Source organism: Varanus komodoensis, unplaced genomic scaffold (assembly GCF_004798865.1).
Source record: "Varanus komodoensis strain SLA01 unplaced genomic scaffold, ASM479886v1 scaffold22, whole genome shotgun sequence".
Classification (NCBI taxonomy): Eukaryota; Metazoa; Chordata; class Lepidosauria; order Squamata; family Varanidae; genus Varanus; species Varanus komodoensis.
The window spans coordinates 14,760,196-14,787,818 of NW_025335606.1; the positions used below are offsets into that span (position 1 = coordinate 14,760,196).

Below are 27,623 nucleotides of genomic sequence, written 5' to 3' on the forward strand. Positions count from 1 at the left end.
TGACTTGGAATGTGCTCTCTCTGGCTGCTTTAGGGAGCAGTTTGTTTATTTTCTTTACCATCCAATAGCTGAACTCTCTGGGCATAATCAGTAATTGATTATGCTCCAGCCATTGGGTGGTATAGACTAAATACATAACAAGAACAAGCCCTCAGCACTTGTAAACCTCTGAACTTGAATTACAAGCGTCCAGTTCAGGAGCAGCAAAGGCAGCCTCCAACTTCCCGGTCCTTTTGCTCTGCAAAATGGCCAATTTTTGCCATCTAGCTGCTAGAATTTGGAAGGGGAGAGAAGGGGCTGAGTCACCTCCTTTCCACCCCTCCAAGGTTGCTTTTCCAACCTCAGAAAGGCAGCTGGTACAGTTTTTTCCACAGCAACTGTGGAGTAATGCATGTATCCCCAGCTCTGAGGTCAGCTCTGTGAATCTGTAGTATCTGATGCCCTCTAAATGTGGTCTAAGGGACATGGGATCACTGTCTTGAAGTATTTGTTGTTTGAATGTGTTTTTATACTGGCTTTTATGTTGGTTGTATGTTTTTCTATGTAAACCCTGGAATATTGAATGGTACAGAGCAGCTTAATTCAAATACATTTTAAAAGGCTAGGATGTATAAGAATTTCATTCCTGTTCACAAATGTTGTACAGTTGTCCTGTTAGCCATCCCAAATGTAAGTAAGGATAGTTCTTTTCTGAGAAATGTTTACCCATTCCTGAATTGCAATCAGGTTGGAAAAATCCATGTGTATTTTTGTGTGCCTAAAATGCATATTTTCTTTCTTTAGCCAATGGGGAAATATGCACTTTAAAAAAAATACGCATAGAAATGTATCTATTCTCCATTCAAACACACTAAAAAACAGGTCATAAATGGAAATAAAATCAAATGAGCTTTGAGGGTGTTTTGGGAAAATTTCACTGAGCTTGAACATTGTTGGTTCCCCCACTCCTCTTTAATGGTAGCTCAAACTAGTTCTGTTCGGAGCCCAGCAATGTGGACTCAGTTGCTCCAGAGTCTTTGGCACCTAATGCCTGAGATCCTTTTTTTAAACTGGAGATGCTAGGAATACAACCTGGCGCCTTCTGCATGCAAGTTCTGTGCATCCATTGGACAGTGGTCCCTCCAACCTAACCCTTCCAACTGATGCTGAGATTATTTGAAAGTATTCCTTGACTGCAGATTTCTGAGGGGAAGGAAGCAGGAGGTCTCTGGGGCAGGAGAGGCAGCAGAAAGCAATAACATGTTAAATCCTTGTAATTCTTGTTTTTGCTCAAAAATTGTGAAGAGCACAATCTAAATATTCTCAGAGCATAGAAATACTTGGTTCTGGCCCTGACCTACTACCATGTTTGTGTCTGTTTTCACAGCAGCTAAACCCAAATCAGTCAACAGGGCTGACTATGGAAACATATGAGACTTACATATAAATGAAAGCTAATTAAGGTCACATTATATAACATTGCATTCACATTTCAGGGGTATCTCATGAAAGGGAAGAAAAAGGTGACCAAGATGATCAAAGGGCTGGAAAAGTTGCAATGTTTGTGACTTTCTAGCTTAGGAAAAAAAGGCAAGGGGACAATATGACAGAGGAGTATAAAATTATGTGCAGGGTAGATAAAACATATAAGGAAGCAATTTCCTCCTCCTCTCGTAATACTGGAACCCACGATCATGTCATAAAGCTGGGTGGTAGGAAATTCAGGATAGGAAAAGGTATGTACTTCCTCATAAAGTACATAATTAACGTATGGACTTCATTATCACAAGAGGTAGTGATGGCCACTAACTTGAATGGCTTTAAAAGGAGATTAGGGATTTATAGAGGATAAGTCTATCAATGGTTTCTAGTATATTACCTTCAGCATTTATTTATTATTAAACTTATATTCTGCTGTAAGTGGGTTACAATAGTATCAGAGCCAGTAAGATACAGGGAGGACTTGGATCATCAGTTGCTGGGGGCATATGAGCAGGAGGATGGTACTTGTGGACTTCCCAAAGGCATGCATGTATGAGCAGTATTTGATGTTCAGTAAACTTCACCTTGTTGCTTTTCTCTCCTTGATTTGTGCTCACAATTGCAATAATTGGTCTTTTTTGAAGAATGGGAAGATGGTGCAAACCAAAGGGGCATCAAGTGTGAAAATTGTGCAAGCAATTCCCAATTTTGTCCGAATTTTTCCCAGAGACTAAAGTGTGGGTGATTTAAACTGTGTATATGCTGAGAAAGTTACACATGTTTCAAGTAACCATTCTGGGGACATGAAGACAAGTTCAGGAATTTGCAAACATTTTTGGAGGAAATGTGCTCCCATTCATGTATCATTTGGGATTGAGAGCAAGACATTTTTGGTGTTTAACTGAATTAAGATTTTTATATATCCTTAGTTGGTCACTGTGGAAATAGAATAACAGCATTTTTAATAACAATGTAGACTGTCTTTTCTATTTGAGTTGTGGACTTGCTTCTGATAACTCCTTTGTGCATGTTTCTGATTTTACAGAATTGTAGGTTTTCTGGACACGTGGCCTGAACTGGAAACTTGGTTTTCTGAGCAGCAAAAAATACTAATAAAAGTTAATGCAGAGATGGAAAAAGATCTTTTGTGTCAAAGAATGAAAGAGATTTTAATGGAAGAAATCATTAAAGCCCAAAATAAAAGTAGGTGGTAGTATTCAGCTGTTTCAGGAACATTTACAATGAAACAATTTCAGCAATTTAGCTGAAATTGTTCAAAGAATAGGGAGAAATATGACTAATTGCCAATATATGACCATTTTCTTCTAGTATTTCTTTACCTCCCAAAAGTTTTTGAATATAGTAGGTCATAATTTCATCTAAGGCATGGCCAGATAATGTCCAGAACCTGATTTCATTGTCAGCTCAAGTGGAAAAGTTTTAGAAATTACTTCTGTTATTTCTATGCAGCAAAAATATGGTTTATAATAGGGTTATAAAAAAAGGGTTTATAGCAGGGGTGGGCAATTAATTTTCCTATGGGGCCACATGAGAAACTTTGACAGTTGTTAAGGGCTGGACCAATACACTTACAGCTCTGCTCAATATATCTATAAAAACAGTAAATGAAACATTACAATGATACAATGAAAATGTGAAGCACAGAACAACACTATTTAATGAATATTCACAAAAACGTTAACATTAACATTACATGAAAAGCAATAAATTCAATTCAATTTAGCAGATCCTTCAAAATAAAAGCAGTGCAGTTGTATTGCTTGCATCTATATTACGATGATATATATTTGCATTGACTTTTAATTTGCCAGTGACCTCATGCGGGCCAGTCAAGGTCAGCCATCGGGCCGGATGTGGCCCGTGGGCCATACAATGCCCCGGTCTGGTTTATAGGATGTTTTCCAGCTACTCTTGAGCGAGATAATATGGCTAAGTAACTGTTTTAGCCAGGATGATAGAAGAACCAATTTTGTTGCTTGGCTTAGTGTTACCTTCCTGTACAGAGTCAGGAAATCTGTTTTGAAAGATGGTGTTTGAGCTTTAGGCATGGCCTTTTCAATGTGCAGCAGTGCCAAGTACAGCTTTCATTCTCTTGAGATGCAGCATGCAACTAATTATTAAATTTTCTTGTGCAGAGGGATTACTTGTAGGGAATGTGACATATACAGTGGAGAGGCCTATCCCTCCCCTGACACGAGCATGCAAACATACCCAATCCTCCTGCTCAGGACAAGTCTTTAGTTCTGCCATTTATGCACTCATTTTACCCATGCATGTTTTTCTTTTTCTTGCTCTCTAACATTTATAATCCTACCAGCTGCCCACAAGTGTCTATTTTACCTCTAAAAGGAAAAAAAAGTACAAAGTGCAAATCTGCTTATGCATTTTTTGAGAATTTTACTCTGTTTTATGCATTCTGGTTATTGCATGTGCTGTCTTGAGGAATGATTTTCAGGTTGCCTACTAGCAGTATGGTAAAGAGTGATAGAAGGGACAGAATTGTATGTTTTGCTACTTTTTATGATGAAGGAGAAGAAAAGGAAAAACAAGAAGCTATGATACTGGAACAGATGATTGTCTCTTTGCCACAAGAAGAGGCACCTGCTGTGAAGTTGGAAAAGCTGGAGGAACTGCCTCCTTCTTCCTCTGTAGAACTACAGGAGCTACCTCTGCCTGCAGTGGATGTCAAAGCGTCTAAAGGTTAGCAAAGCATAAATACAATACAAATCCAGTTGTGGCTTGAAGCTTATTTTTCCACAATCATTTTTTGTAGAAGCTACAGAAACAAATGTGCAGACAGATACACAAGAGAGAATTTTTGCTATTCTTATCCTGAAAACTCCTCATCTTGTTTCCCTGATGAGGAACCTTTTTCATTTCAAATGTCAGTTGTGGTGAAATCCAGGAGCAACCTAGGGAAGAGCATATTCCCCTCTGAGAAATTTAGAACTCCTACTGAAATGCTTTAAGCTGTCAGTGAAATTTCATCTGCTGCAAAATGTGAGGATAATTTGCAGGGTTCTCCCTGGGCAAAACACTCTGAGGCTAAGCTTCAAAATTAGCTTCAAGTTTTGTGACAGATGACATTTTGGTGACATCTCAACTGAAAAAACATGGGTTTTTTATTTTTACTTTTATTAACTCTGTAGACCTTAACTCTGTAGACTGCAAGACTATCATTTGTAGCACATTTGCAAAAATTGTACAAAGGGTTCTAATGTTCTTTAAAGGGATTGCTTCTTATAAGTAAACAAACAATAAAAGGGCAATGGAATTAAGTACAACAAAAAGGGACAAGTGTTAAATACAACAAATGATATGGGTGCAAACCCTAAGTAATTAAAGGTGCAATTCTGTGGGGATGCCCATAAGGTCCCAAACCTTGTGAGGCTTGTGGTTATCTGCATTTTTACTAGATGGTAGTTTTTGGTCCCCAAGCATTGGCACTTCAAGGTGGGGAGGAGTTTGCCTACTGGAAATGTTGCTGTTCCAGTTTCCTCCCCTCCTTGTTCCCTGAAACACCCCATTTTATCCCTCAAGTTGCTTTCCCAATCTTGGAGAGCAGCCAGGGACGTTCTTTACATGTCAGCTGTGAGGGGAGAGTGTGTGGGGGGACGGGGGTCACCCCTATTCCCAGTTCTGAGGGCAGGGTCTGTCTCCAGTGCCGATTTGGGAATCTGAAATATCCTGTGGCCCCTCAGGTGCTATCTAGGGATCTTAGGATTGCTCTCTAAGCTAACCTGAAAAACAACTTGTTGACAAATAAGTAACTATTGGGCTAAATTCAAGGAATTGGGCTAAATTCAAGGAAACAACTTTCCTTGTCATAGTCAAATGAGATCCCTCCAGAGCCCTGTGCTGGATGACAGAGATGCTTACTAACAATTGGGAGTATAATTGCTGATGCCAGATTATAAAACTGGTTGTGGTGGTGATGGTAGTTGTGGAAAAATGTGCTGGGGATGGACATTTTTGTGGCAAAATGTCGAATGCATAGAATCATAGAGTTGTGAAGGTAAATTGAGGCCATCCAACCCACACCCTCTACTCTGGCAGATATCCTTTTGGCGCCATTGTATACGGAGTCACTTCTTGAACACATCCAGTTCTGAAGTCGAAGATTAGTTCTATGCCATATCTGCATGGGCTGAAACCATGATTAGTGTTAACCTTGTTTTTTGAGCTTTGTACTCTGGTTTCAAGGTGTGGTTATACAACAGGAATCCTACACAGTGCTAACCATGCTGATAATGGAAACAGAAGTAGTTTACCAAATGTAATGCATGAAGGTTGTGGGGGACTGTCATGAGCAAGGAAAAGTCACGTGTGTGTACAGATTTAGGCCATAATGCTATCCATCTAGGACATCAGTTTGGGGAAGCCTGGTTTAACTAATACATAGTGAATTCCTGCACAGAGTCACCTTCCACAGAAATACACCCTAAAGGGAAAAAAGGAAAGAAAGATGAAGCAGCCAAAGGAAAAGAAGCAGGAAGTAAGCCAGGTAAAATATAATCTTATTTTAAATTAAGCACTCTTTAATAAAGGAGTTTAATTCTCCAATATGTAGGCATATCAGACTCCAATAGAAGAATGCCTTGGCAACACTGGCAGAATGACTGGTGTGTATCTGCGTTTAGTGTGGGTTATCATTAAGCATGGGTGTAACACTCAACCACCCCAGAGTCCCCAGTTCCCAGCAGCTCCCTGAGCATGTATCTTTGCTCAGAACCCCTGAACCCCAAATCCCAGGACCAGGCACTGGATTCAGCACACAACAGCCCAAACATTTGGGAAAACTAGTTTATTAAAAAAACTGTTAACAAAAGGGGTGGAGAATCTAGGAACTCTACAGCACACAACACAAAGAAGGGAGAGGAAAGGGGAATTGGAGAGCAGCACAATACAGAATTACTTACAATCCACAATCCCCCTGAGCCCCAGGACCATTTGTCCACCTTGGCCAAAAAACAACATAGCTAGCTATTCCCAACACTAATACAGAATGTGATAGCTAATGTAACCTTCTTTCCAGCAAGACAGCACAGCATCCTCTGCCAGAGCCTCTAGCAGCAATAGAGATCCTCTTCAGAAAGCGGAACTCCAAGCTGTCTGAGCTCCCATCCTTTATTCACCTGACATATTCCAGGTGAAAGGCATTTGCCCTATAGCCCCAAATCTCCTGCTTTCTTAGGGAGTGTGAAATTCCTTGTCCTTGGATGTTTTACAATACCATATGTTTTCCCATTGCGAGCTGTATCTGGCCCTCCTGCAGCCTTGGAGCTTAGCTCTCCCTGAATCACCACCTGGTCTGGGCAGCCCTTTGTCTAAGCTGTGTTAACAAATCCTGGTTTTTTAACCACAAACCAACCCATGAGGAGAACTATGGTTGGTTGTTGGCTTGTGAACTGTGATTTGTTAGCATGGTTGAGTTCAGATCACACAATAGCTCAGACTTCAACAACAACTCATGGTTCAAAGACAGCTTTCACTCAGCCCTTGAGTGTGAGTTAGAGTTGTTTGAACCCAGTCACTGTGTTGGCAAACACCACCCAGGAACAGGGAGTCTTATGAGCAAGGTGTAAGATTTTGGAAGGGGCGCTTGAGAAATCTTGGTAGAGTCCACCACATCAAACATGTGACATAATTAAGGCAAATAGCAATTTCATAAATGTTTTTTCCTTAAAAGTGAAAGTGGTGAGTGATGATCTGGGTTGAAACTGCAATCCCAGTCTGGCTCCCCCTTCCCCACTGCACACATTTGCCTCCAGCAGTACAAATGCATGTTTTTCTTCCAGGGAAGGGGAAATCCAGATCAGGATCCCAGTAGGGGCAAAGTCTTAAAACCCCCCTTCCCACTGCCTGGGTTCTTTTCCACTTCCTTACCTCAGTTGCTCTTTACTTGAAACCATCCACATGAATGATGTCATGTCTAGGTTGGTCCTGAAACTTTCTACCCAATCTGCCATCTTTTTCTGTGCAAGTACTTAGGAGTTTAAACTAGCATAGTACTTCAATGGAGCATTCCTATCCCAGTGCTATGGTTTAATGGTGTTATTGCAGCACAGTTGTTTTCATGGGAGAAGGGAAAGTCAGTACTTTTAAAATAAAATATCTCATAGCAAGTCCATTAAAATAAAAATGGGATACTTTATGAAAGACACTTTCTTGATGAAAATATAATGGAATGAAAATGTTTCCCATCTGTCAAAAAGTTCAGAGAAAACAACCAATGTTTAAAGGTAAAGGTTAAAGGTTTCCCCTTGACATTAAGTCCAGTCATGCCTGGCTATAGGGGGCGGTGCTCATCTCCGTTTCCTAGCTGAGGGAGCCAGCGTTTGTCTGCAGACAGTCTCCATGGTCATGTGGCCGGCATGACTAAACACCGAAGTGCATGGAACGCTGTTACCTGCCCACTGAAGTGGTACCTTTTCATCTACTTGCAATTGCATGCTTTCAAACTGCAAGGTTGGCAGGAGCTGGGACAGAGCAACAGGAGCTCATCCCATTGTGCAGATTCGAACCGGTGACCTTTCGATCAACCAGCCCAGCAGCACAGTGGTTTAAATCACTACGCCACCTGCAGTCAACCAATGTTTATTCCTAGGTAAAATACTTTTCCAAAACTTATACTAATGATGGATTCATATTTAAGGTACTCCACGAGCAAAAGAAAAGGGAAAATCTGGGACCCCTTCTCCTGAGATTATAGTGGCTCCTGCTCCTGTAGAACCACCTCCAGTTAAACCAGGATCAAGTGAATGGGTTTATGTTGATGAACCACTTCCCCAGGTATGGTAGTCCAAAGTCTAATAAAGTCAAGTATCCCCTTTCTTGCTCCCTTTCCCCCAACATTTTAGTTGGGCAGCCTAAGTTGTAGATGCTTAAAATCTGTGTCTTCTAAAAACAAAACAGGAAGTGCCTGAATTTTTAGTCCCTTATTGGGAAACAGTGGAAAAAACTTATGTGAATAACATCAAAGCTACACTTCGGTGCCTTAGAGCTGAACAGCATGTGATCATTCATTACCTGTCACACATAAGGTAAGTGAATGGGATATTTGGACTCAAGAACCCCTGGTGAGAATCCTTCCACCATCTTCCGTTCAGTGAAACATGGGTGCCTTGTCATTTACTTGTCCACAGAAACCATTTCAAGGAATACTTGAAACGCCCAGACCACAAGCAAGAATTTGTGGCTCAGTGGCAAGCTGATTATAATGCAGTGGCCGATGACCTCTGGGATGATGATGAAACAAAAGAAGAAATGCACCAAAGAGTAACAGTGAGTGATGGCTAAAGTAGTGGATGTATTACTGAGCTTGCGTTCTGCTCGGTTCCCTTCCCTAAAATGAATGGGGTGGAGGGGGAATGGTAACCATAGGCTGCAGTTGCCTAGCAACTGTAAAGTAAACCTGTTAAAACCTTTTCTGTCTCAGTTGGTGCCTGGGAAAGATGCCTTGCCTTAGGACTGCAAATAGGAAGAGGGAATAGTTGAGCCAGGGGTACGTAACATGGTGCCCATTCTGCAACCTGGACCTTTCCCTAGTAAAGTCTCCTCCTCCTCCTCCTTAGTTAATACATTTTCTTACTGGTACCTACATTTGCTGTGCAATAGGTTTTTGCTGTGCCAAAAAATGAAGGCTCAGGAAGTTTAGTGGGTTGAAGAGTTTAGCTGAACAAAATTATTACCCATCCCTGTCTGGTAAGACATCCTTGCTGCTGCAAAAGCTGGAGTGCTTTTTTAAATGGAAACCAGGAACTCTGCCTTGTCTCTCCCTTGACATTCCACAGTTGCATCCCAGGGGTGGAGCATCTCTGGGTTCTTTCGTGACTCCTACTCTTAGCAGAACTGACTGTTTCATTTGCTGATAGAGTCTCCCCAAATCTACCAATGCCTCCGAACAAGAATCTAGCCTAAAATAAAGAAGAAAGAGAACAAAGACTGAAATCCAGCATGCAGTGTGGCATACCCAAGCCTTATCTCTGAAGGCATACAGCTAATGTGGCTGCTGACCACAACACCTGCTTTAGTTGCTGGTGATGGGAAATTTATGGTCTCCTCTCCTCTAGCAGTTTGGTGAGTCAGGTGATAGAGCAATGGAAAAGTGAGTGACCTGAAACCAGCAAAACCTGCAGCTTTGTTTGGTTGTGGATACTCTTTTCCATATTGTGGTGAAAGGTGCCTGTTTTTCTAAAATGTTGTCTTCTCAGTTGGTCATAAAACATGAGATGAGAGCAGTTAAGATAGGTCACATCCATCAGTAACTGAATAGGAAAATGAAATGTACAAATGCATTCAGATGTCGAAACCTGCAGGCTGTGTTCAAATAAAAGAAAGGCGACAACATATGATAATAACAGTCCAAATGGATCTACTTCTATTGCTTCTTTGGAAAGTAAAGCACCTTCACCTTCTGAGCTAAGACACATTAACTGTCATAACAACAATCTAGTCTACATGTCACAATAACAAAAGATTTTTAAAAATATTATTGGCTATTGGGAACAATAACCCATCCCAGTGCATGCTACACTATCTTTCCATTGTGAGTAGGAATAACTAAATAGCAAGGGATACTTGATCCTGGGTTGCTTGCCATGTTGGCAAACCAGGAATGCTGCCTTGCCTCTGCCCTGCCTGGACAAACCACCATTTGAACCCAAGAATGGACTGTCTCTGGATTGTTAAGTCACTCCAGCCCTCAGCAGGAGTGATTGAGCAGCAAAAACTCTCATACCCACTAGTTCTGGGTTATTTGCAGGCTGATCTCTGGACAAATGGCTCAGAAGCTGGTGACAGTCCCCAAGTGCACACTGTTTTAACTGTAGGCTAGTTAAAGCCAATAGCAAGGATGGCCATCTATTTCTGTTTCCATTTTGAATGTTTTCTGGTGATGGCAGATAGCTTTGTAAGAGGCAGCCAGAGAATTCCTCCCATAAGGTTCAGCTCATGCAGTGGTCTTTAGGTTTGCCGAATCCCTTGTCACTCTGTAGCATCCGATGCATCCATGTGATAGTATGGACAGCTGTTTGTCAGAGGGGACTCCCCTCTAGCTCTATTCTGGCCTTATTCTATTCATGTTTCTGGCAAGGAGAAGTTGGTGGGGCTGTCTCTGCTCCTTGCACACCTTCCTAGTGGGAAAGGTTGGGAGAATGAATGAGCAACAGCACCAACTCCAACCATCGCTCCCTGTGTCAGCTGTGTCCAAACCAGCAGACGCTACAGAGACTCAAACAATTCAGTACGTACTGGGCCTTTTCCACAGGTTTGTACATGAACTAATAAATATTAGAAAGAAACTGAATTGTGATTTATATTTCAAGATATTTTTATTGTGCTGAAGAGGTGTTTTCCATGTTTTGATGCTGTTGCTTTCACATTTTTAGGACCTAAGAGATCGTCTGTGGGACATCTGCGAAAACAGGAGGGATGAAGCTGAGCAAGAACGTTGTGACATCATGAGTGATGGCTGGTTGCCAGACAGGATGGGGCTTATGATGAACCATATTTTTTCACTTATGCAGGTCTAGAACATTCCTTGCTTTGAAGGAATTGGTGGTCCAGATGGTTGGGCTGCTATTTGCACTGAAATGTATTATGAAGCCTTGACTGGAGCCAGCAGCACCTGGGCAATTAACAAAATTTCTTTTGCCAATTCTCTGCTTTGCAGATTGGCAAGATTTGTCTCTCTATGGTATTTGCTGCTTATAGCCTCATTATGCTGTTGGACTGTGATCCAAAGATAGTTGCAGTCAGCAGTGTTCATGCAGATTGCAATTCTTCCTGGGGATGAGCCTTCCAATGTGCATTGCCATGTGGATGGAAATGTATGCCACACCTTAGAAAGCTCCAAGGGAGCAGCTTGCTCTAACAAAGGTTTGAAGTGAACTGAGCCCTTATGAATCCTTCTATCCAATCTACCTCTTCTGAGCTCCATCCCGTCCTTCCTTTAAGGGTCAGCTCTAAGCATGAATACATGTGCATCTCCTTCATTCTATAGCCTCCATTCAGACATGCTCCCTGTGCTGTTGGGCAAGCACAGTGGAGTGGGAAGTCCTTACCTTGCAGGTAGATTTTGCTTGGGGGAACTGTCCACAAAGATTCTGATCTGCAACCCTCTGACCAGTCCTAGATACAGACAGCTCATACTTCTTCAACTCTGAATTCAGAGCTGAGGCCATGACACTAGTTGCGATGACTCAAATGCATAATAGGTTCTGAATCTGGAGCTCAAGAAGGACAGCTAGTAGGGATTAAACTAGGGATGTATGAATCAGCAAACCTTAACCTTGCCAAAGTTCTCCAAATTCTATCTCAAAGCTCATTCCAACTTGAGTCCAGATCAGATTGTGACCTTTGTTTTTCTTCTTTTCTCATGAAAAATCTATGCATATTTTTGTATATTTTTCAATTGTACACATCAGTTGTCCACAGTTTTGAAAGATATGCAGGCTTCTCCTATTGATTAAAACACAAATGTGTGCATCATTCAAATGTGTACATGCTGGCAAACAATATTTTTAGCTCACAAATCTCATTGAAGCAATTTGACCACAGCCTATGTCTAAATCAATGTTTGCTTTGGAAGGCATGAACTAGTTCAGTTCTGATTTAAAAAAAAGGATTGAACCAAATATCCCATACATTACTAGATTGAATTTGTTCTGTTCATCATGTTAAACAACAGTAAGCTAGAACTGGTCATGAGGTAAGGCCTCTTCCTTGGAGAAATTTCTAGGTCAAGCTTACTTTCTGAATTAAGAAAAGCGGGAATCTGCCTTTATCAGGGGTTAAGGCTTAACATGTGGCCAGATCATTCCTGTTGCTTTGCCTTGCTCTACCCTTCCTCTACCTGAGTTGGACTCTACCTTCATTTGTTATGTCTTTCATTTGCTTTGCCTCATCTTGTCCAACCTTACCTTAATTCTAGGATCTCTCCATCTGACTTGGCAGATATCATGTCTGGTGTTGATCTAAAGGGCATCAGGCCTAACTCTTTGACCTGGTGCTTGTTCTACACCAGAGGTGGGCATCTTGTGGCCCACCAGATGGTTTGGTCCACAACTTATCCCCCAACTTTGGCTAAGACTGATGGGAATCATAGGCCAAAAAATCTGGAATGCAAGTTGCTTGCCCCTTGTCTACACAATTGGGTTTTTACACTCAGGTGGTTTGAGGGTGTATATTTTATCCTGTGTTTTATCCTTTTGAGACTGTGGTTTTCTCAATTTTCCCATGAGTATACAATACTTTTTTCTTTTTCAGTTATATATTTAGAGGCTTCTGTTCTAATAATAAATCAGAAGCATGACAGGTGCATAATGTTTCTTGTCTGCAAGGTTTAGCTCTTTTGAACTTAGCAAAATTCACTGTGCTTTTAAGTGCACAGTGCATTTAAGAGTATATTAGACTGAAGTTAAGAGGTTTGAATATCTGAGACGGAGGGATTAGGCATTAAAAAAAGACCTACAACTCCCACATACCTAGCTGGGGAATGGTGGGATTTTCAGGTCTTTTTATGTCTAAACTTGCACCTTTAGAGCCAAAACAGGGCCACTACGGGGCCATTGTTCTTATATCATTCGGATTGCAAATAAAGCTGATGGTCTTACTTTAATTGTAAAAGAAGCAAATGGGAGCGGAGTGCTGAACATCTCCCCACTGCTTTACCTTTGCACAGCCAGTTACTTTGAGCACTTCTCCATTCTCCACTCTTGATACTGGAAAGGAGCAAAGAATGGACTGCAGCCAGACTGAGGGGAGGTAAAGCACAGGAGGAGGAGGACTGGCTCAAAACACCTCCACCTGCATTCTGTTTTCACAGGAGGATCCTCTAACTCCTGCTTGCTGGGCAGGCATGTGATAAGAAACATGTCCCTCCAAGTATCACCTTGAATTGAGTCCTTTGCGACTGTCTGCTCCTTAATCATGATTAAAAATTGGGTGCAATCCATGGGATTGCATGCCTTACTCCAGGCCTCCTCTTACACTCAGATTCTCCTCTCCAACCTGCTAAGTTTGACTGTGACTAGTGCTTGGACTAACCTTAATGTAGGATTGGGCTCCCCAGTTCTGCAGAGGACCCTCAAAAGGATATAGGAATAGATTCTGATTTAGGTTAAACAAGGGGAAGGAGAAAGTGAGACTGAAGAATAGAAATAAGTGAGGAGAGCAGTGGAGAAAATCAACCTGCTTTTGAAACTATGAGAAATCAGAGTATGTCTCAAGGAACAGGAGTGGGATAGATCCAAGAGTGAGAGGTCACTGAAGGAGGGAAGGCCAATGGCATTTTGTGCAGGTGGTTCTGAGAAAGCAGGAGCTGCTTTGAAGGTTTGGTTGCTGGAGTCGCAAGCTGGATTTTCCTCCCTTTGCACATTCAAGGCCACAGACCATTCCTTTGCAAAAGTTCTTGATGCACCACAGTATATCCAATAAACTCAGTCACCACAGAGTGAATCTGAGTGTGCAGAGGGCAATCTGTTGAACCCAAACTAGCAACTACTTCTGGGAATTCTCCTTTTGAGTATATCTGGGCCCTATCCTTCTGGGAGGGTCCTTTTTGAAGCGACCACACCTTTTCTCTGCATGCTCGTTCTCTACTTGGCTAGCCTTCCTCTCCCAACACCATGTCATGGGGTCAAGAGTCATACCAGCTTCATCTGGCTCTGAGAATTCATCTCTTAGGCCCCTTCCCACCAGTTGTACATCTTGGTTGTTCCTACAGCTTGCCTTGGCATCTGGAGAGAGTGGCCCTGAAATAACCTCTTCTGTTTCTCCTGTCTCAAACTCTGAAGCCTCAGATTCCCAAGCCTCCTCTTCCTCCTCTGATGAGTCCAGATCGGTGTGACTTGAATAAGTGGCAAGAACAACTTCTCAACACTTGGGGGGAATCTGATGGCATTAATGAGTTGATTCTGTAGAAAGCCAGCACACCATATTTCTTTTGCTATAGATTTCTTTAAAATGAAAACTTTGTAACTTAAAGCCCACTTTTGCCTTCTTTCAATTCGGCTTAATAAAAGCCTGCTAATTAGAGCAATTATTTTGCTTAATGGGGAAGGAAAGAGAGTGGAGTGACCTTGGCAATGGATACTAATGTGGTCTCTTTCCCAGTCAGAATGAGATCAATAATGAGCACTGCCTAGCAGTAACCACGGTCAGTTTATTTATTTCATATGACATAGTTTGCATATGACATAGTGGAATATGGCACCATTGCATAAAAATTTACAAAGCAATATAGTAAAATGCAAACAATAAGACAATTAACTTAAAAACATGCAATATGGAAATGGGTAAGATTTTAGATAAAATTAAACTATGTATGAGCAGTTACTAAACTGGTTAGGCCTTTGGCTGGATATCTAGATCATTTAACCAATGGACAGCAGTGCCCTTGAGATGATGTAGTTCTTGCAGGGTGCCAGGAAACCTTCTAAGGGGGCATTCCGTTGCAATGTGATAAAGCTTTCGCAGGACACTCCCACAGTCAGAACTAGGATTATCAACCAGCCCCCACTTATGTTTCCCTTATTGGCACCTGCCATGATTGGTTCAGATCTGGTTAAGCGCTGTCCAGTTCTTCCTTGGGAGATAGAAGCCATAAGGGCATTGTGCTGGATCAAACACTAAGTTAAATGGACCATGGTCAATGTCAGTGTACAATCTACTATACTGCAGGCCAGTGATGGGGCCAGAGGGAGAACCACTGTGAGAGGTGGCAAGGAGAACAGAGTCCTGTGGCTGCAAGTCTGTACATTTCTAGTATAGTTAAAGGTATTATGAAGTCATTTTTGCTTGATGTTGAAGATGACAGTAGGATTCTTTGAGTCAAACTAGAGGTTCACCATTTGTTGCTGGGAGCAGTAGTCCAATAGCTCCAACTTCATTTCTACTCCATAACATCCCCTAGTATAAAGCACATCATGGAATGGCATCCCATCATACCATTTTGATTTGCATACTGTGTGCAAGGAATCGGGAGGGGGCGAGGTCGTGTCTCATTTGAACTTTAAGCATGCTGAATCCTAAAAACATATAAAGCTATGTAAATGCAGCTTTTCTAATAACTGCCCAGCCAATTGCTGGGGGAGGGGTTGTTTTGGGTTTTTTTTTTTGTTTTCAGAATCACTTTCTGTATCATTCATGGAGAACAAGGTGTCAGAAAATAATTAATTAACATGGTTTTCCCTATGTACCACACAGAATGAAATGGATCGTTTCCAAGATACAAAGAGGCTTCTGCATGACTATTATAGAGGAATGGAAGGCAAAATTCCAACAGAGACCAGCACTGAGTTTACCAGGATACCCTTGATTGAACTAGTTGAAAGAGAACAGGCTGTGGAAGAGGGCAAAACTAAAATGTACAATCAAAGCTGTAATAATTACTGAATACAAGTGTGTGTGTGTCTGTGTGATTAGGAGGCATACAGGAATGGGATTAACAGTAGAATGTATACTTTGCCCAGGATTGCTCATCTTCAGTTTAAAAATGTCTCAAGTGGTTGGATGATATAAAAGATCCCTGTTTGAGAATTTGCAGTCATTGTGAGTCAAAGAGAAGGTACTGGGCTAGATAGACATAGCTAGATAGTCTCCCTCTCTCCCTCCCTCCCTCACACACACATTTTTATGTGTTTCTCTAACTGGAAACAATATATTCCATGTCACTGGGAACCTGCAATTATTCATGATGGGTGCAGGATGCATGCATTGTATACCTCCTGCCGCCAACCCTTGTGAATATCCACGCACTCATGTCCCACAGCTTGCATGCAAGCACATGCACACACACATACAAGATTCATACATGCTGCAGGCACACACACACTAATGCCTAGTGGAGCAGATGGGGTAGAGAAAGGGAATCTCCCCTTACTTCTTTTGCCGTCCCTTTCTCATCGGTGGACCACATCTGTTCCCCTTCTTTTCCCCTGCTGTTCCATTGGAGGCTGTGCTGTCAGGCTGCCACTGCATCCTTGGAGCTTTTGGAGCAAAATTACTGTCCAGCTTAAAGCACTCTTGCTTGCAAGCTCCTTAGGACTGGTGGGCAGAAGGACACAGCAGTAGTTTCATATCTCTCTTTCAGTCATTCTACTGGAAATGTGGGAAAAACAGAGTAGGTCTTGCATATTCTCCCATTTCTGACTAATAGTAATTTGAGGGAGCGGGAATATCATTTATATTGGGATTGGGAGTGCAATATGGACTGTAATGTTAAACCCCTTCCACCTTATGGCTGTTACCCAGATCTTAAACCTTTCCCCTGTGCCAGTCTGGGCTCTTCTCCAAGGATGCCTGGTACATTATGTAACAAAAAGGGAGCCTTTTGGATTGATGTAACACCCTCCCCATGACGGTGCAACTGGCTCCAACATTATTTTATTTTCAGCATAAAGTTTTCATTTTTTAATTTTATTTATGCTTTTATAGACTATCACAATAGCCACATGGCTCTCTGGACAGTTAAGCAATTAAAACCATCAACAAAACATTAAAAAAAACCCAGCCTATTAACCAATTCAATAATTGGTTCAAGTTGAAACTTTGTGTCTTGCCCAGGCATTTTAAATTGGTTTAGAGAAATAAGCAGTGTTTGTTTTATGCTTATTTTATGTGTTTTTGTTTTGTTTGCTTTCTTGTGGCTTTATTGGGATTTTAAATTACACTTTGTAATATGCCTTGGTTCCATAAGATGAAGGGTGGCATATATACATTTTGGGGCACTTTCAATACATGCTTAGACACAAAAAGTCCCAAGGCGTGTTTGGACAGGAATGCTGGATGGGGAGGTATAAGACATTTTTCTGTCGAAATGTGCATAGGATTGTGCACCAAGGCTTTTGAAAATTGTGTGACAGCTGCTTCTTGCTAACCATTGGATGGATGGATGGATGGATGGATGGATGACCCTCTAAGGCTGTTGTTAGCAACACATAAAAAAGGATGCTTGGAGATACATGCACGTATCGCCAACCACACATTTAATCTGACCCCTGGTTTCTTAGGAGAGTTTCTATTTTGTGTTGTTCTCCCTTTATTTCTAAAATTTGAATCTTGCCCCTTTCTCCTCAGGCTAGAGGAACCGCTGTTCCATGGGCCAAATCTGGCCATCCTGGAGTCCCAAACCAGCCCTTGGGTTTCCTGGATGACTCTTCCCTGTCCCCATCCCCTTTCCTCCAACCACTGTTTGTTGGTTGGTTTCCTGGCTTTTGTGCAGCTTTGTCTTCTTTCTAAAAGGTTGAATGGCCTCTAAGCCTCTTACTGCCAGCCTCTTACTGCCAGGCACTGACTGAGAACTTTAAGCTAAAATAGGCTGATTTTTAAAATTTTTGGCTCTGCTCCCTGCCCCTTCAGCTCTACACAGCATGGGAAATTCAGCCTGTAAGAGTTTGTCTGGAATTGAATTTATTCCTCAGGCTGAAAGAAGTTCACCATCCCTGTCCTGAAATTTAATTCACAGCCTGACCAGGGTGTAAGTTTTACAAGTGGTAGCTGCAGGAAGAAAGCAAATAATCCCTTTGGCTTCCTACCCCTGGTGCAGGTAGGATTTTCAGTGTAAACTGAGGCCTGTCTGTGCAAGAAGGCACTGCTGCCCATTTGCCACAGAAATGGACTGGATAGATAATTAGGCTGTGGTTAGTCTACATGCCTTGGTTTGCACTAAAGATCCAACATGCATAGTGAGAGCATATGCAAGCTTGAGACTTAATGCACCTAAGCATGCAGGCTTTGCCTGAAATGAGCTACCGTATTTTTCTGTGTATAAGACGCTACTTTTTCTTTAAAACATTTACTTAAAAATGAAGGTGCGTCTTATGCATGGGGGGTCATGGGCACACTGGGCGGGGGGGAGACTGGCGCGTGCAGGGGGGCGGTGAGTGTGGGCGGCGAAGCAGTGGGCGGGGTGGCGGCGCACGCACGAGCGGTGAGCATGGACGGTGGGAGGCGCTGCGGGGGGGCAGCGAAGCGGCGTGCGTGCTGCAGCAGCTTGTTCACCGGAGATGGGTAGGAAAAGTGGGGGGTGTCCTATACATGGGGGTGTCTTATAGACAGAAAAATACAGTACTTATTTGCCTTCAGGCACTTCTATAATTCATAGCAGCCTTCCCTAGCCTGACAGAGAATAAGGGATACGTGAGTGGCACCAGCTTGGGCAAGCCTGATAGATGGAAACATGCACTTTGTAATGGAAATGCAAATGTAAACTCTGAGAAGTACATAAGTGAGGCTGCAGCTTCTCTCCCTCCCTCCCTCCCTCCCTCTAGAATTCCTATGATTGCTCACAGATCTCCTTCTCCGGAAGTCAACAGGGAAAAGATCAAAGCAATTCCAGTTAATGTCAAGGATGATCTGTTTTCTGAAAGTATAATATTTAATTTTGGCCCAGATGAGAAACTGATTGTAGAATCATGGCACAACATTGTAACAGCAATATCTAATATGGTAAGGAAACTCTGATTATTAAACAGTTCAGATAATTAACCTTTGTTTTTTCAAGAGTTCAGGAGCTGGGCACTGACATCCATGTTACCTTTGTCTGGGTTCTGTGATTGTGGGGGGAAATAAGTCACAGTGGCTTGTTTCTCCTGCTGCACGATTCGTCATGTTATGTAAACCTACTGAGAATGGTTTGTTGCTGTGGATAACAAAACATCCAGAACCCTACAATAGCCCATGACCTGTTTCAGTCCCCACTTCCATACCACGTTGTGCGCCTTTCCAGGACTGCCTGTAGACAGTTTGTTGCTTAAGTGAAGAATAAGATGGCACCCCCTTTCATTCCATGTAAAGAAAACCTTACTGGAGAGGCAGATGTCTCTTCAACACTGATGAGGGGACAGCATCCTCTACTTCACTTGAAGGTAGCAGGCCATCTTAGGAAGGGCAGAGCAGGGGGCACAGCTCAGAAGTCTTTCTTTCTGCCTAAGGCAACTGCTTCTTCTGCCTAATGGTTGGGCCAGCCCTAAGAACACATAATTAGGAGCAGCCTTGTTGGACTGGACAAAGGATGCATTTAGCCCAGCATCCTACTGTTCTTCCCACCCTTAGGAGTAGCTTTGGGATGCAGGTATGGCAGTTGCAATAGAAAGTATGAAAAACCTGCTGAATAATCAGAACTCAGCTCAGAGGTCTCTGACTCTCACTCCATGTAAAGTGATAAGTGTTTATGACATAAGTATCCTGCTTTTAACATGTTGGTTATTGATGAAACGCAACATTATTCCTCTCTGACTGTTAGTTTAAAATGCTCCCAGTGTGTCTACTGAAATAGCGTCTGTTTAAATTTAAGGTGTCTACTGAAATACAGTCAAAAGAAGCAGAGGAAGAAAGGGAAAGGCTTCAGCAAGAAATGAAGGAAAAAGAGCGGCTAAAATCTTCCCAGACCATTGCTGGCAAAGGTGGAAAAGAAGGGAAAGGGAAAGGTGGAAAAGGAGGAAAGGAAGCAAAAGGTGGAAAGGAAGGGAAAGGTGGAAAAGAAGCTAAAGGAAAGGAAGGCAAGGATTCCAAAAAAGGAAAAAAGAAAGGTAAAAATGGTGCTGAATTCTTGATTAGTTCAATTGCATTTGTTTGAGAGAGAGTGAGAAATAACTTAAAAATGACTTGCTGTACAATTGCTGGCTACTCGAGTAGCTGTGGGCCTCACAAAATATAGCTGGAAGTGAGTAAGAGAGGTGCCTGCATGGAGCCCTACATTGCTCTCCATATGCAGGAGATAAATTGCAATTGCAATCAAGGATATTTGTCAGGCTTTTCCTGTCTGTGGTCAAAAGGAAGTTTTAAATAGGAAATGCAGCACTTTTTCAAGTCAAGAAAGCAGCATGTGAATGCAATGTGACCATTCAGAGATGGATGGGACATAGTTTTGTAAACTGTAGTGAAGCCAAGCAGCTTATAAATGACAAAATACAATGTTTCTTTGTGCCACTTGACATACTTAATAACATCTGGCCAGAGTAGCAGGAACACCGAGGAAATGGAGGAAGTGCTCTGAGGAACACTTGATCTCCTTTTCATGACACTGTCCTTGAAGAAAGGCAGAACACGGAGCCATAACAATTGAATATCAGCCCTGGAGAGTCGGCACAGTGGAAAAAAGTCATCTGGCTGCTGGGCATAAGCCCAGTTGTATTGCACAGATTGTTATTAACTGCCCAGAGAGCTTCAGCCCTTGGGTGGTATAGAAATTAAATAAAACATAAGCATTTGAGATCAGCATTACTTCAGCAAACCTGGGAAGGCCATCAGATAAGAGGATGAGATGAGGCTGTAGTCTGGGGCACCTCTATATTTTCTTTGCCCTCCAATCTGTAAACAAATAATTGCTGGCCTTCTTACAAAAAATGTAACATGTCACTGTGATCAGCTTCTGTATTAGAGAACTGGAGAATGACTGGAAAATTCCCAGTGTAACACCCATTTTTTAAAAGGGATCTGAGGATCCAGAGAATTACAGGCCAAGGACTGCTTAGCTTAAAAAAGGTGAATAAGGAGAGACATGGTAAACATAGAAACAGAGCGAGTCAGGAGCCTCCCAGGCCATCTATGACCCCCAACTCTAGCTGGCTCCACTCATGACATGCCTACCATGTGCATGTCTAGCCTATCCTGGAACGCCCTCACTGATGGGGCCTGAACCACCTCCCGTGGAAGCCCATTCCATATCCTTGGGGTCCTAACTGACAGGAAGTGCTTCCTGGCATCCAAATTGAACCTTGGTTCCTTGAGCTTGGCTAAAGACATTTAAAATTATACATGGTATGGAGAAAGTGGAGATGAGACATTTTTCTGTCTCACCCATAATAGTGGAACCTGGAGTGACCCATGAAGCTGATTGGTGGGAGCTTCAGGACAGAAAAAAGGAAGAACCCTGCTCAGAAAGTAATGATGGCCACCAACTTGGATGGCTTTAAAAGGGGAGTAGACAAATCCACAAAGAAGGCTAGGATTGGGACAAACCCTAGTGAAATCCATCCCTCTAGCATTTGTCCCTCAGCCTGAGTTGAGCCCAGAGGAAGTCCACAATGCAACCAGCAACCTTCTTCTGGATCAGATGGAACAGCACAAAGGATGCTGCAATGATGCAAAAGAGGGACACTCCTTGAGCAGTGGTCATTCCTAGTGAGCCCCATGCAATCAGCCTTCTTCTGCATCAGATACAGCAGTCCGAATGGCTACTGCAAATGGTGCAGAAGAAGGACGCCGCTTGCATAGTGTGTGGAGTTTGATTCCTGGTGAGTGGCCTGCAAGCACCAGGCACACTCACCAGGAACTCAGGCCCATGGTTCCTGCCATGTGGACTAGACTCTGAGGAATCAAGTGGACTCCTCATACATCCCTAAAAAGGCCATCAATGTCTCCTGTTATCACAGGTGGCATATGTGCCTGCATCAGTTGCTGAGGAGCTTGTGCAGGAGGGGATCTTGCATCCATCCTGCTGGAAGGAACCTGTGGGTAGTTTGTTTACCACCGCATGAATGGCGGATTGGATGGACTATTGGTCTGATTCAGCATTGCTTCTCTTATGTTATTTTTTTTAAAGTAGGGGGCAGTTCAATTGCTTTTCCCCTTTTTTAAAAATAACATTTTTTAAAAAATAACATTTATTTTATTTTTTTAATTACATTTTTTAAAAGGGGGGCAAAGCAAATGAACTGTCCCCTACTTATTTTGGAGGCTTCTTTGTAGCTTTCAGGCTGATTTGGCCCTTGTAATAATAATAAGACTGAACACAGTGCTGAGTCCTTCCAGCCCCACCCACCATTAGTGGCATCAACAGTCACTGTGCCTGGGAGTTCTAAGGGCTGGGATCTGTTGAAACAATCTGCCCTGAGCCACTGAGAGGCGACTCTGAAGCATATTGGCCCTGTGGGTCCTCCCTTTACCTTCCGAGGAAGAGAGCCAGGAGCTGCAGCCACTGGACATCACTCATTGAATATCATCAAAAGGCCCTGGTATTCTGGAAACAGTGATAGGTTGCAAAATAGAATGGTGTTATCTCCCTGTAAATCTGATTTTGTTCATTGTGGACTGCCTTGAGAACCAGTATAGTTGAAAAGTTGCAAAATAAGTCTTGTTCACCAAATATCCAGATTGGTAAGTCGATTCTAGATATTAGATATTGATCTGTAAATAACTTTTTGCTGAAAATCTGGACTATATTCCCTCTCCAGCCTCAAATACCCCATGTTCCTCATTCATAATTCATGTAAGCTTTTCCCCATTGGTGTCCCTTTAATCTACTTCTGTGACAAACTGGTATGTCTGTGCTTCCAACCCTGTACAGTAGGGCAGGCAGAAAGATACCCTTTTTCTCTTTTCCTGAGTGCTAGCTATCACTACTCATACTTAAAAAAAAAAATCTGTCAATTTTGCTGTAATAGAACATACTTTGTTTTCTGTAGATATTGAACTGCTGAGCTCTATATTGGTGACCCTTATTAAGTAGCAAAACAGAAAACAATTTTATAGCAAAGACCAGCCTCAGTCATTAACAATCCAAATGTTTTTAGATTGTTCTAAAAACAACCCTTCTCCGCATTGTTGGCTAGAGAGAGCTGGCTGCATTCCACACTTATCTTAACAGTGGACTGTTAAGCAAAAAGTTAGATGCCAGCAATTGTCTTGTTGGCGTGCTGAGCCCAATTAAGCACAAGTGTCAGAGATAGAAACGCTCAAGTATTTTATGCTTGAGAATAAGTCTGATCACAGCAAAATGGCAAGTGACCCTTTTATACCCTGGATGACCAGTTTGCAATTACAGACACTTGTTCAATTGAGGTTTGTGCCACGAGCGCTGATTGGCACATTTCAATTCAGGTGATTTCTGTGCTTACGTGAGAGGCTGGGCTGCCTGAGGTTTTGTGGCTGGGGCTCTGGAGGGGGGGTTCCTCTAAATCCCTGACCATGTGGTGGCTCCCATTAGATAAGACTTGAGTATGTGACCAACCTACCCCTGCTTAATGGCAGCCAGCCAGGTACGTCCTACAATCTTCTTACTATTATCACAACCAAGAATGCTGCTGAGATGAATATTTCTGTTACACTGGTGTTACATTCATACTCACAATAATTCTGAATTTCTGTACAATCTGAAGGACACTGAGCTGAAGCCTCAGCAATGTTATGCAGAGTTCAAACAAAGGGAAACAGAAACTTATATCATAGGGAAAGTGAAATATTGTAGCTTTGACTTAGCTTCACTCCAGAATAATGCAGAAAGAATTCTACCTGTTTTGAGGTATGTGAAATGACTGAAAAATTGGCCTTCTCAATTCATTACAGCCCTAAGTGAAAAAGAGATTACATGTCAATATTAGTGACATGAAGTGTTTCTGAAGTCTTTTCTTTTTTAGTGTTGAAAAATGTAATGTTTTCAGTTACAGTCAGTTTTGTGAAATTCTCAGATTGTTAGCTGTATGTTAAGAGTAACATAAGTGTTACCTACATTCAAAGATTTACAGCTTCAGGTCTATACAAAATATCCTCTTTTTCCTACAGGTTCCTCTTCTCCCTCAGTGATTGAAGCGACACCAATACCTCTCTCCCCAGAAGAATTGAAGAAGCAAGAACTGAAATTTAGGATGAAGCAGGAATATTTTGCTGCTCTGGAGCATGAAGGCATGTACTAATTTCAGCGACATAATTTCAGAAATAGTTCAACCTTTGCAACTGAAATACTTCCAAAGCTTAAACAATTGTGGGAAATGAAAGTCCACAAATTGCTTCTAAATCTCCTATGTGCTTTAGCAATATTTGCTTACCCATGTTGCAGACATCATGCTTGACCATCTTTAGGATTAACCATGGTTTATTGCCTTAGCCCTCTTAATAAATGAAACTCAGGGAAGCCATGTAGTAGTTTGTCAAACTCAGCCCTCCCACCAAAGAAAGTCACTTGTTACTTTGCAAGCAAAAAGACTGGGGAGACAGAGAAACCAAATGATTTGCTTTGTACAGATGTTAATCTTTAACTCTGATTAACTCAAGCCATGTCAAAGCATGGTTTCATGTAATCTTTCCAGGCAATCCTTAACCATGTTTCAAATATCATGATAAAATGCTAACCGTGGTTAAGTAAAGCAAACCATGGTTACCATTTAAGTCTCCATAAGACCCTGGTTTCCAGCAACCCAGCTATGCACATCCATTGAATGAGACTGTCTGTTCCCTAGATAATGCCTAGCCTCATATATGATTATCAAAACTGTGAAAAGGTTTCTATTCTAACCCAAGTTTTTTAAACAGCGGAAGCTGCAAAATCTCGACTGGAGCTACTAAAAGTTAAAGCACTAGCCTTTGTTGAGGATCTACAATCAAAAGCAGAACTAACATTTAGGAAGATGGAAACATGGCTTGGAGAGAGATTCCTGGCTGAAATGTCCAGGTAATAGACCATTGCTTTTGATGCAGTATTATTATCTCATTACAGTAGATTACACCTGGTGTAAGTAAAAACCTGAAAAAAAAAGATCATCGGTGTAAGTAAAAACCTGAAGAAATAAATTGGGGAAAGCATTCATTTTAATTTTATCTAATCATCTCTAATAAAGAGCCACAGTTGATTGTCTTTTTAAAATGAGGCATTTATACTGTTGCTCTACTGAGGCATCTTCTATTGTTTTCTTTGCGGAAGAAAGAGCATGGCCTTTACACGTGATTCACCCCCCCCCCGGGGATTTTATTTCTTTACCTTCCTATAAGTTCTCCTACACAGCCACAAACTCTTGCTGTGGTAAAGCACAGCTACAAAAAACATGGCCATTTTGTGGTATCTTCCAGAAAAAATAGCTGACTTTCCTCACTCTGAAAAAACCTACAAAAATTGTCAGAAAACATGGGAGAGGCCCTGGAGAAGGAGGAGAACAGGAGCAGAAGGTTCTATGAAGGACCTACACAATTTTGTGACTTAGGGATAACAAGAATTCAATAGATGTCTCATTTAAAGAAGCTCTATAATTAAGAGTTGATTGAGTGAGTAGTATAGCAAATGCTTTATGAGTGTGTGTCTGTGTGTGTCAGAGATTAAATAATGAGCTTTCATTTTGTATAGTAAAATTTGAAAGTAGGTTAAAAGAAACAAGGGAGCCTTTGATTTTTGAAAGGATTTTAGGTTCTATTCAACTGTGTCCTTCTGTTCACAGCAGGCTCTTTGATCTATGGAGGCTGATTCTCCTTTCACTAATTCCTCCATAGTGCCATAGGCTCTGGCACCATTACAAAGGAGGAGTGTTAAAGGTGGAGCAGTGCAACTCAGGACAAAAGAGGAATTTGCAATTTGTTAAATTTGTCTCCCTTTTCTCTTTTTGGTTTATCTGGAGCAGTTGCAAAGTCTCTTTGAATGGCTACGGATACAAACCTATGGATAAGATATCTGAACAACAGAAGTTTGTCAGCATCCTCTTCACCACCAGATTTTTGCTGGGAGAAGCGATAGAAACTTTTCCCCCGTTTTTGTGCCTCTGCATCTTCTTTTGCTCTGCCTCCAACAGAGAGGGCCTCTGAGACTGTCTAGCTGCAGCGTGCTGGTGTCCAGAAGGCCTTTGGCTATGGCTGCTCCACGGCCATTCTGCATTTTGCCCCTCCCACCCACCAACACCTCCCCTTTTCCCCTATATGCCCTCCTGCCCCATAAGATCAGCAGCAGAGGCCCTCCTCCGGGAACCCTCTTTGAAAGAGGTCAGGAGACACAGTACTTGGAGGAGGGCTTTCTCTGGGGCGGTGCCCTGACTATGGAATGCGCTCCCTAGAGAGGTCCGCCTGGCGCCGTCATGATATGCTTTTTGGCGCCAGGTCAAGACCTTTTTATTTAACCAATATTTTAAAGTTAGTTCATTTTAATGCTATATTTAGTTAATTCATTTTAACTATGTTACTTTATACTGTTGTGGTATAGCCAATTTATTTATTTGTTTAGGATTGGTAGGTTTTAACGTTTGTAAACCACCCAGAGAGCCCTCTGGGCTACTAGGGTGGTATATAAATGCAAATAATAAAATAATAAATAAATAGATTCCTCCCTTTCCATGGAGCTCAGACCTCAAGAGAGTCCACTGCCATGGAACTTTCTGTAGCCGCTGGAAAGGGTGTGGGAAATCCCCATTTGGATTTTCCCCTCCAAGGCTGTAGGTCTGTCTACAGTTTAGGAGGATGGACATCCCCAGCATCCTATGATTCCTCAAGGGGGCATAGATTTATTTATTCATTTAATGCTCTAGGTGGGACATACTTTTATAATGACAGTATATGGCTTAGGTGAAGGAATGAGTGATAAGGGTAAAAGGGACAAGGAATTTTACAAAGGGAGGACATTGTGGAGAGGAGGACTTGTACAGACCAATTTAAAAATAAGAATTAAAAATCATGACCCCACTTGCATAGTTTTAAAGACATGAAAAATAATTAACCCTCTTTCCTGTTCACACAAATGTAACCCCGCCCCCATATGCAAAAAAGAAAAAACCCCACAAATGTTTCTGGAATTGGAAAAAATATCTGCTACACTTGGCTGTCACTTACTGGAATGGAACCACTGCAAAATCCCATTGTGCTTAAATAGATGGGAATTCCTATCGCTGCACATTTAAAAGAACAGAACACAAGTTTTATTGGAGTTTTAGAATTGCAGAAGATTGTCTCTTTTGAAATATATATATTTTGTTGCAGTGTCGACAAATTAACGGAAGTTGCCCGCAACCATATTGAAACTTCTACCAGAATCCAGTATGAACTTGTTCTAGAAGGAATAGATTTTTACATTAATGGTGATATCAAAGTATTTCCAGATCCTCTTCTTCCACCTCGTCCTCCATCCGTAGAGATGGCTACAGATAGTACACTAACTATTTCACAGCTTAGCACTCTTCATAAACAGTTTCTACAGGTGGCACCTAAAGGTAGGACAATACTTTCTCTATACCTTTGTAAAATTAAATTTGTTATCCGATCAAGATTCAAATGTACAAAAGTAAAATGCTTTACCTTCATGCGAGGAATATTGGTGCTACACTAATATATAACAATATTCAAATGTGTACCTGCAGTGACTATAGTGTCAAACTGCCTGCTCAGAAGCCTCGGAACTTGGAGGCTCCCAAGATTCATATGTCCTGCTGGGCTAAAACAGCCAGGGAGGG

General features: G+C 41.9%; 1 protein-coding gene across 1 annotated transcript in view; it reads left to right on the forward strand.

Annotated features, from left to right (window-relative positions):
• Nucleotides 1-27,623, forward strand: part of SPEF2 (sperm flagellar 2) — a 123,105-nt gene that overhangs the window by 47,280 nt on the left and 48,202 nt on the right. Inside the window, exons 16-28 of the mRNA XM_044431056.1 lie at nucleotides 2,507-2,664; nucleotides 4,012-4,182; nucleotides 8,138-8,274; nucleotides 8,398-8,525; nucleotides 8,628-8,766; nucleotides 10,872-11,009; nucleotides 15,691-15,828; nucleotides 18,036-18,055; nucleotides 18,756-18,933; nucleotides 23,414-23,465; nucleotides 23,989-24,108; nucleotides 24,736-24,874; nucleotides 27,154-27,383. Coding sequence (XP_044286991.1) covers nucleotides 2,507-2,664; nucleotides 4,012-4,182; nucleotides 8,138-8,274; nucleotides 8,398-8,525; nucleotides 8,628-8,766; nucleotides 10,872-11,009; nucleotides 15,691-15,828; nucleotides 18,036-18,055; nucleotides 18,756-18,933; nucleotides 23,414-23,465; nucleotides 23,989-24,108; nucleotides 24,736-24,874; nucleotides 27,154-27,383 — 1,748 coding nt within the window. The remainder of the gene's footprint in view (nucleotides 1-2,506; nucleotides 2,665-4,011; nucleotides 4,183-8,137; nucleotides 8,275-8,397; nucleotides 8,526-8,627; nucleotides 8,767-10,871; nucleotides 11,010-15,690; nucleotides 15,829-18,035; nucleotides 18,056-18,755; nucleotides 18,934-23,413; nucleotides 23,466-23,988; nucleotides 24,109-24,735; nucleotides 24,875-27,153; nucleotides 27,384-27,623) is intronic.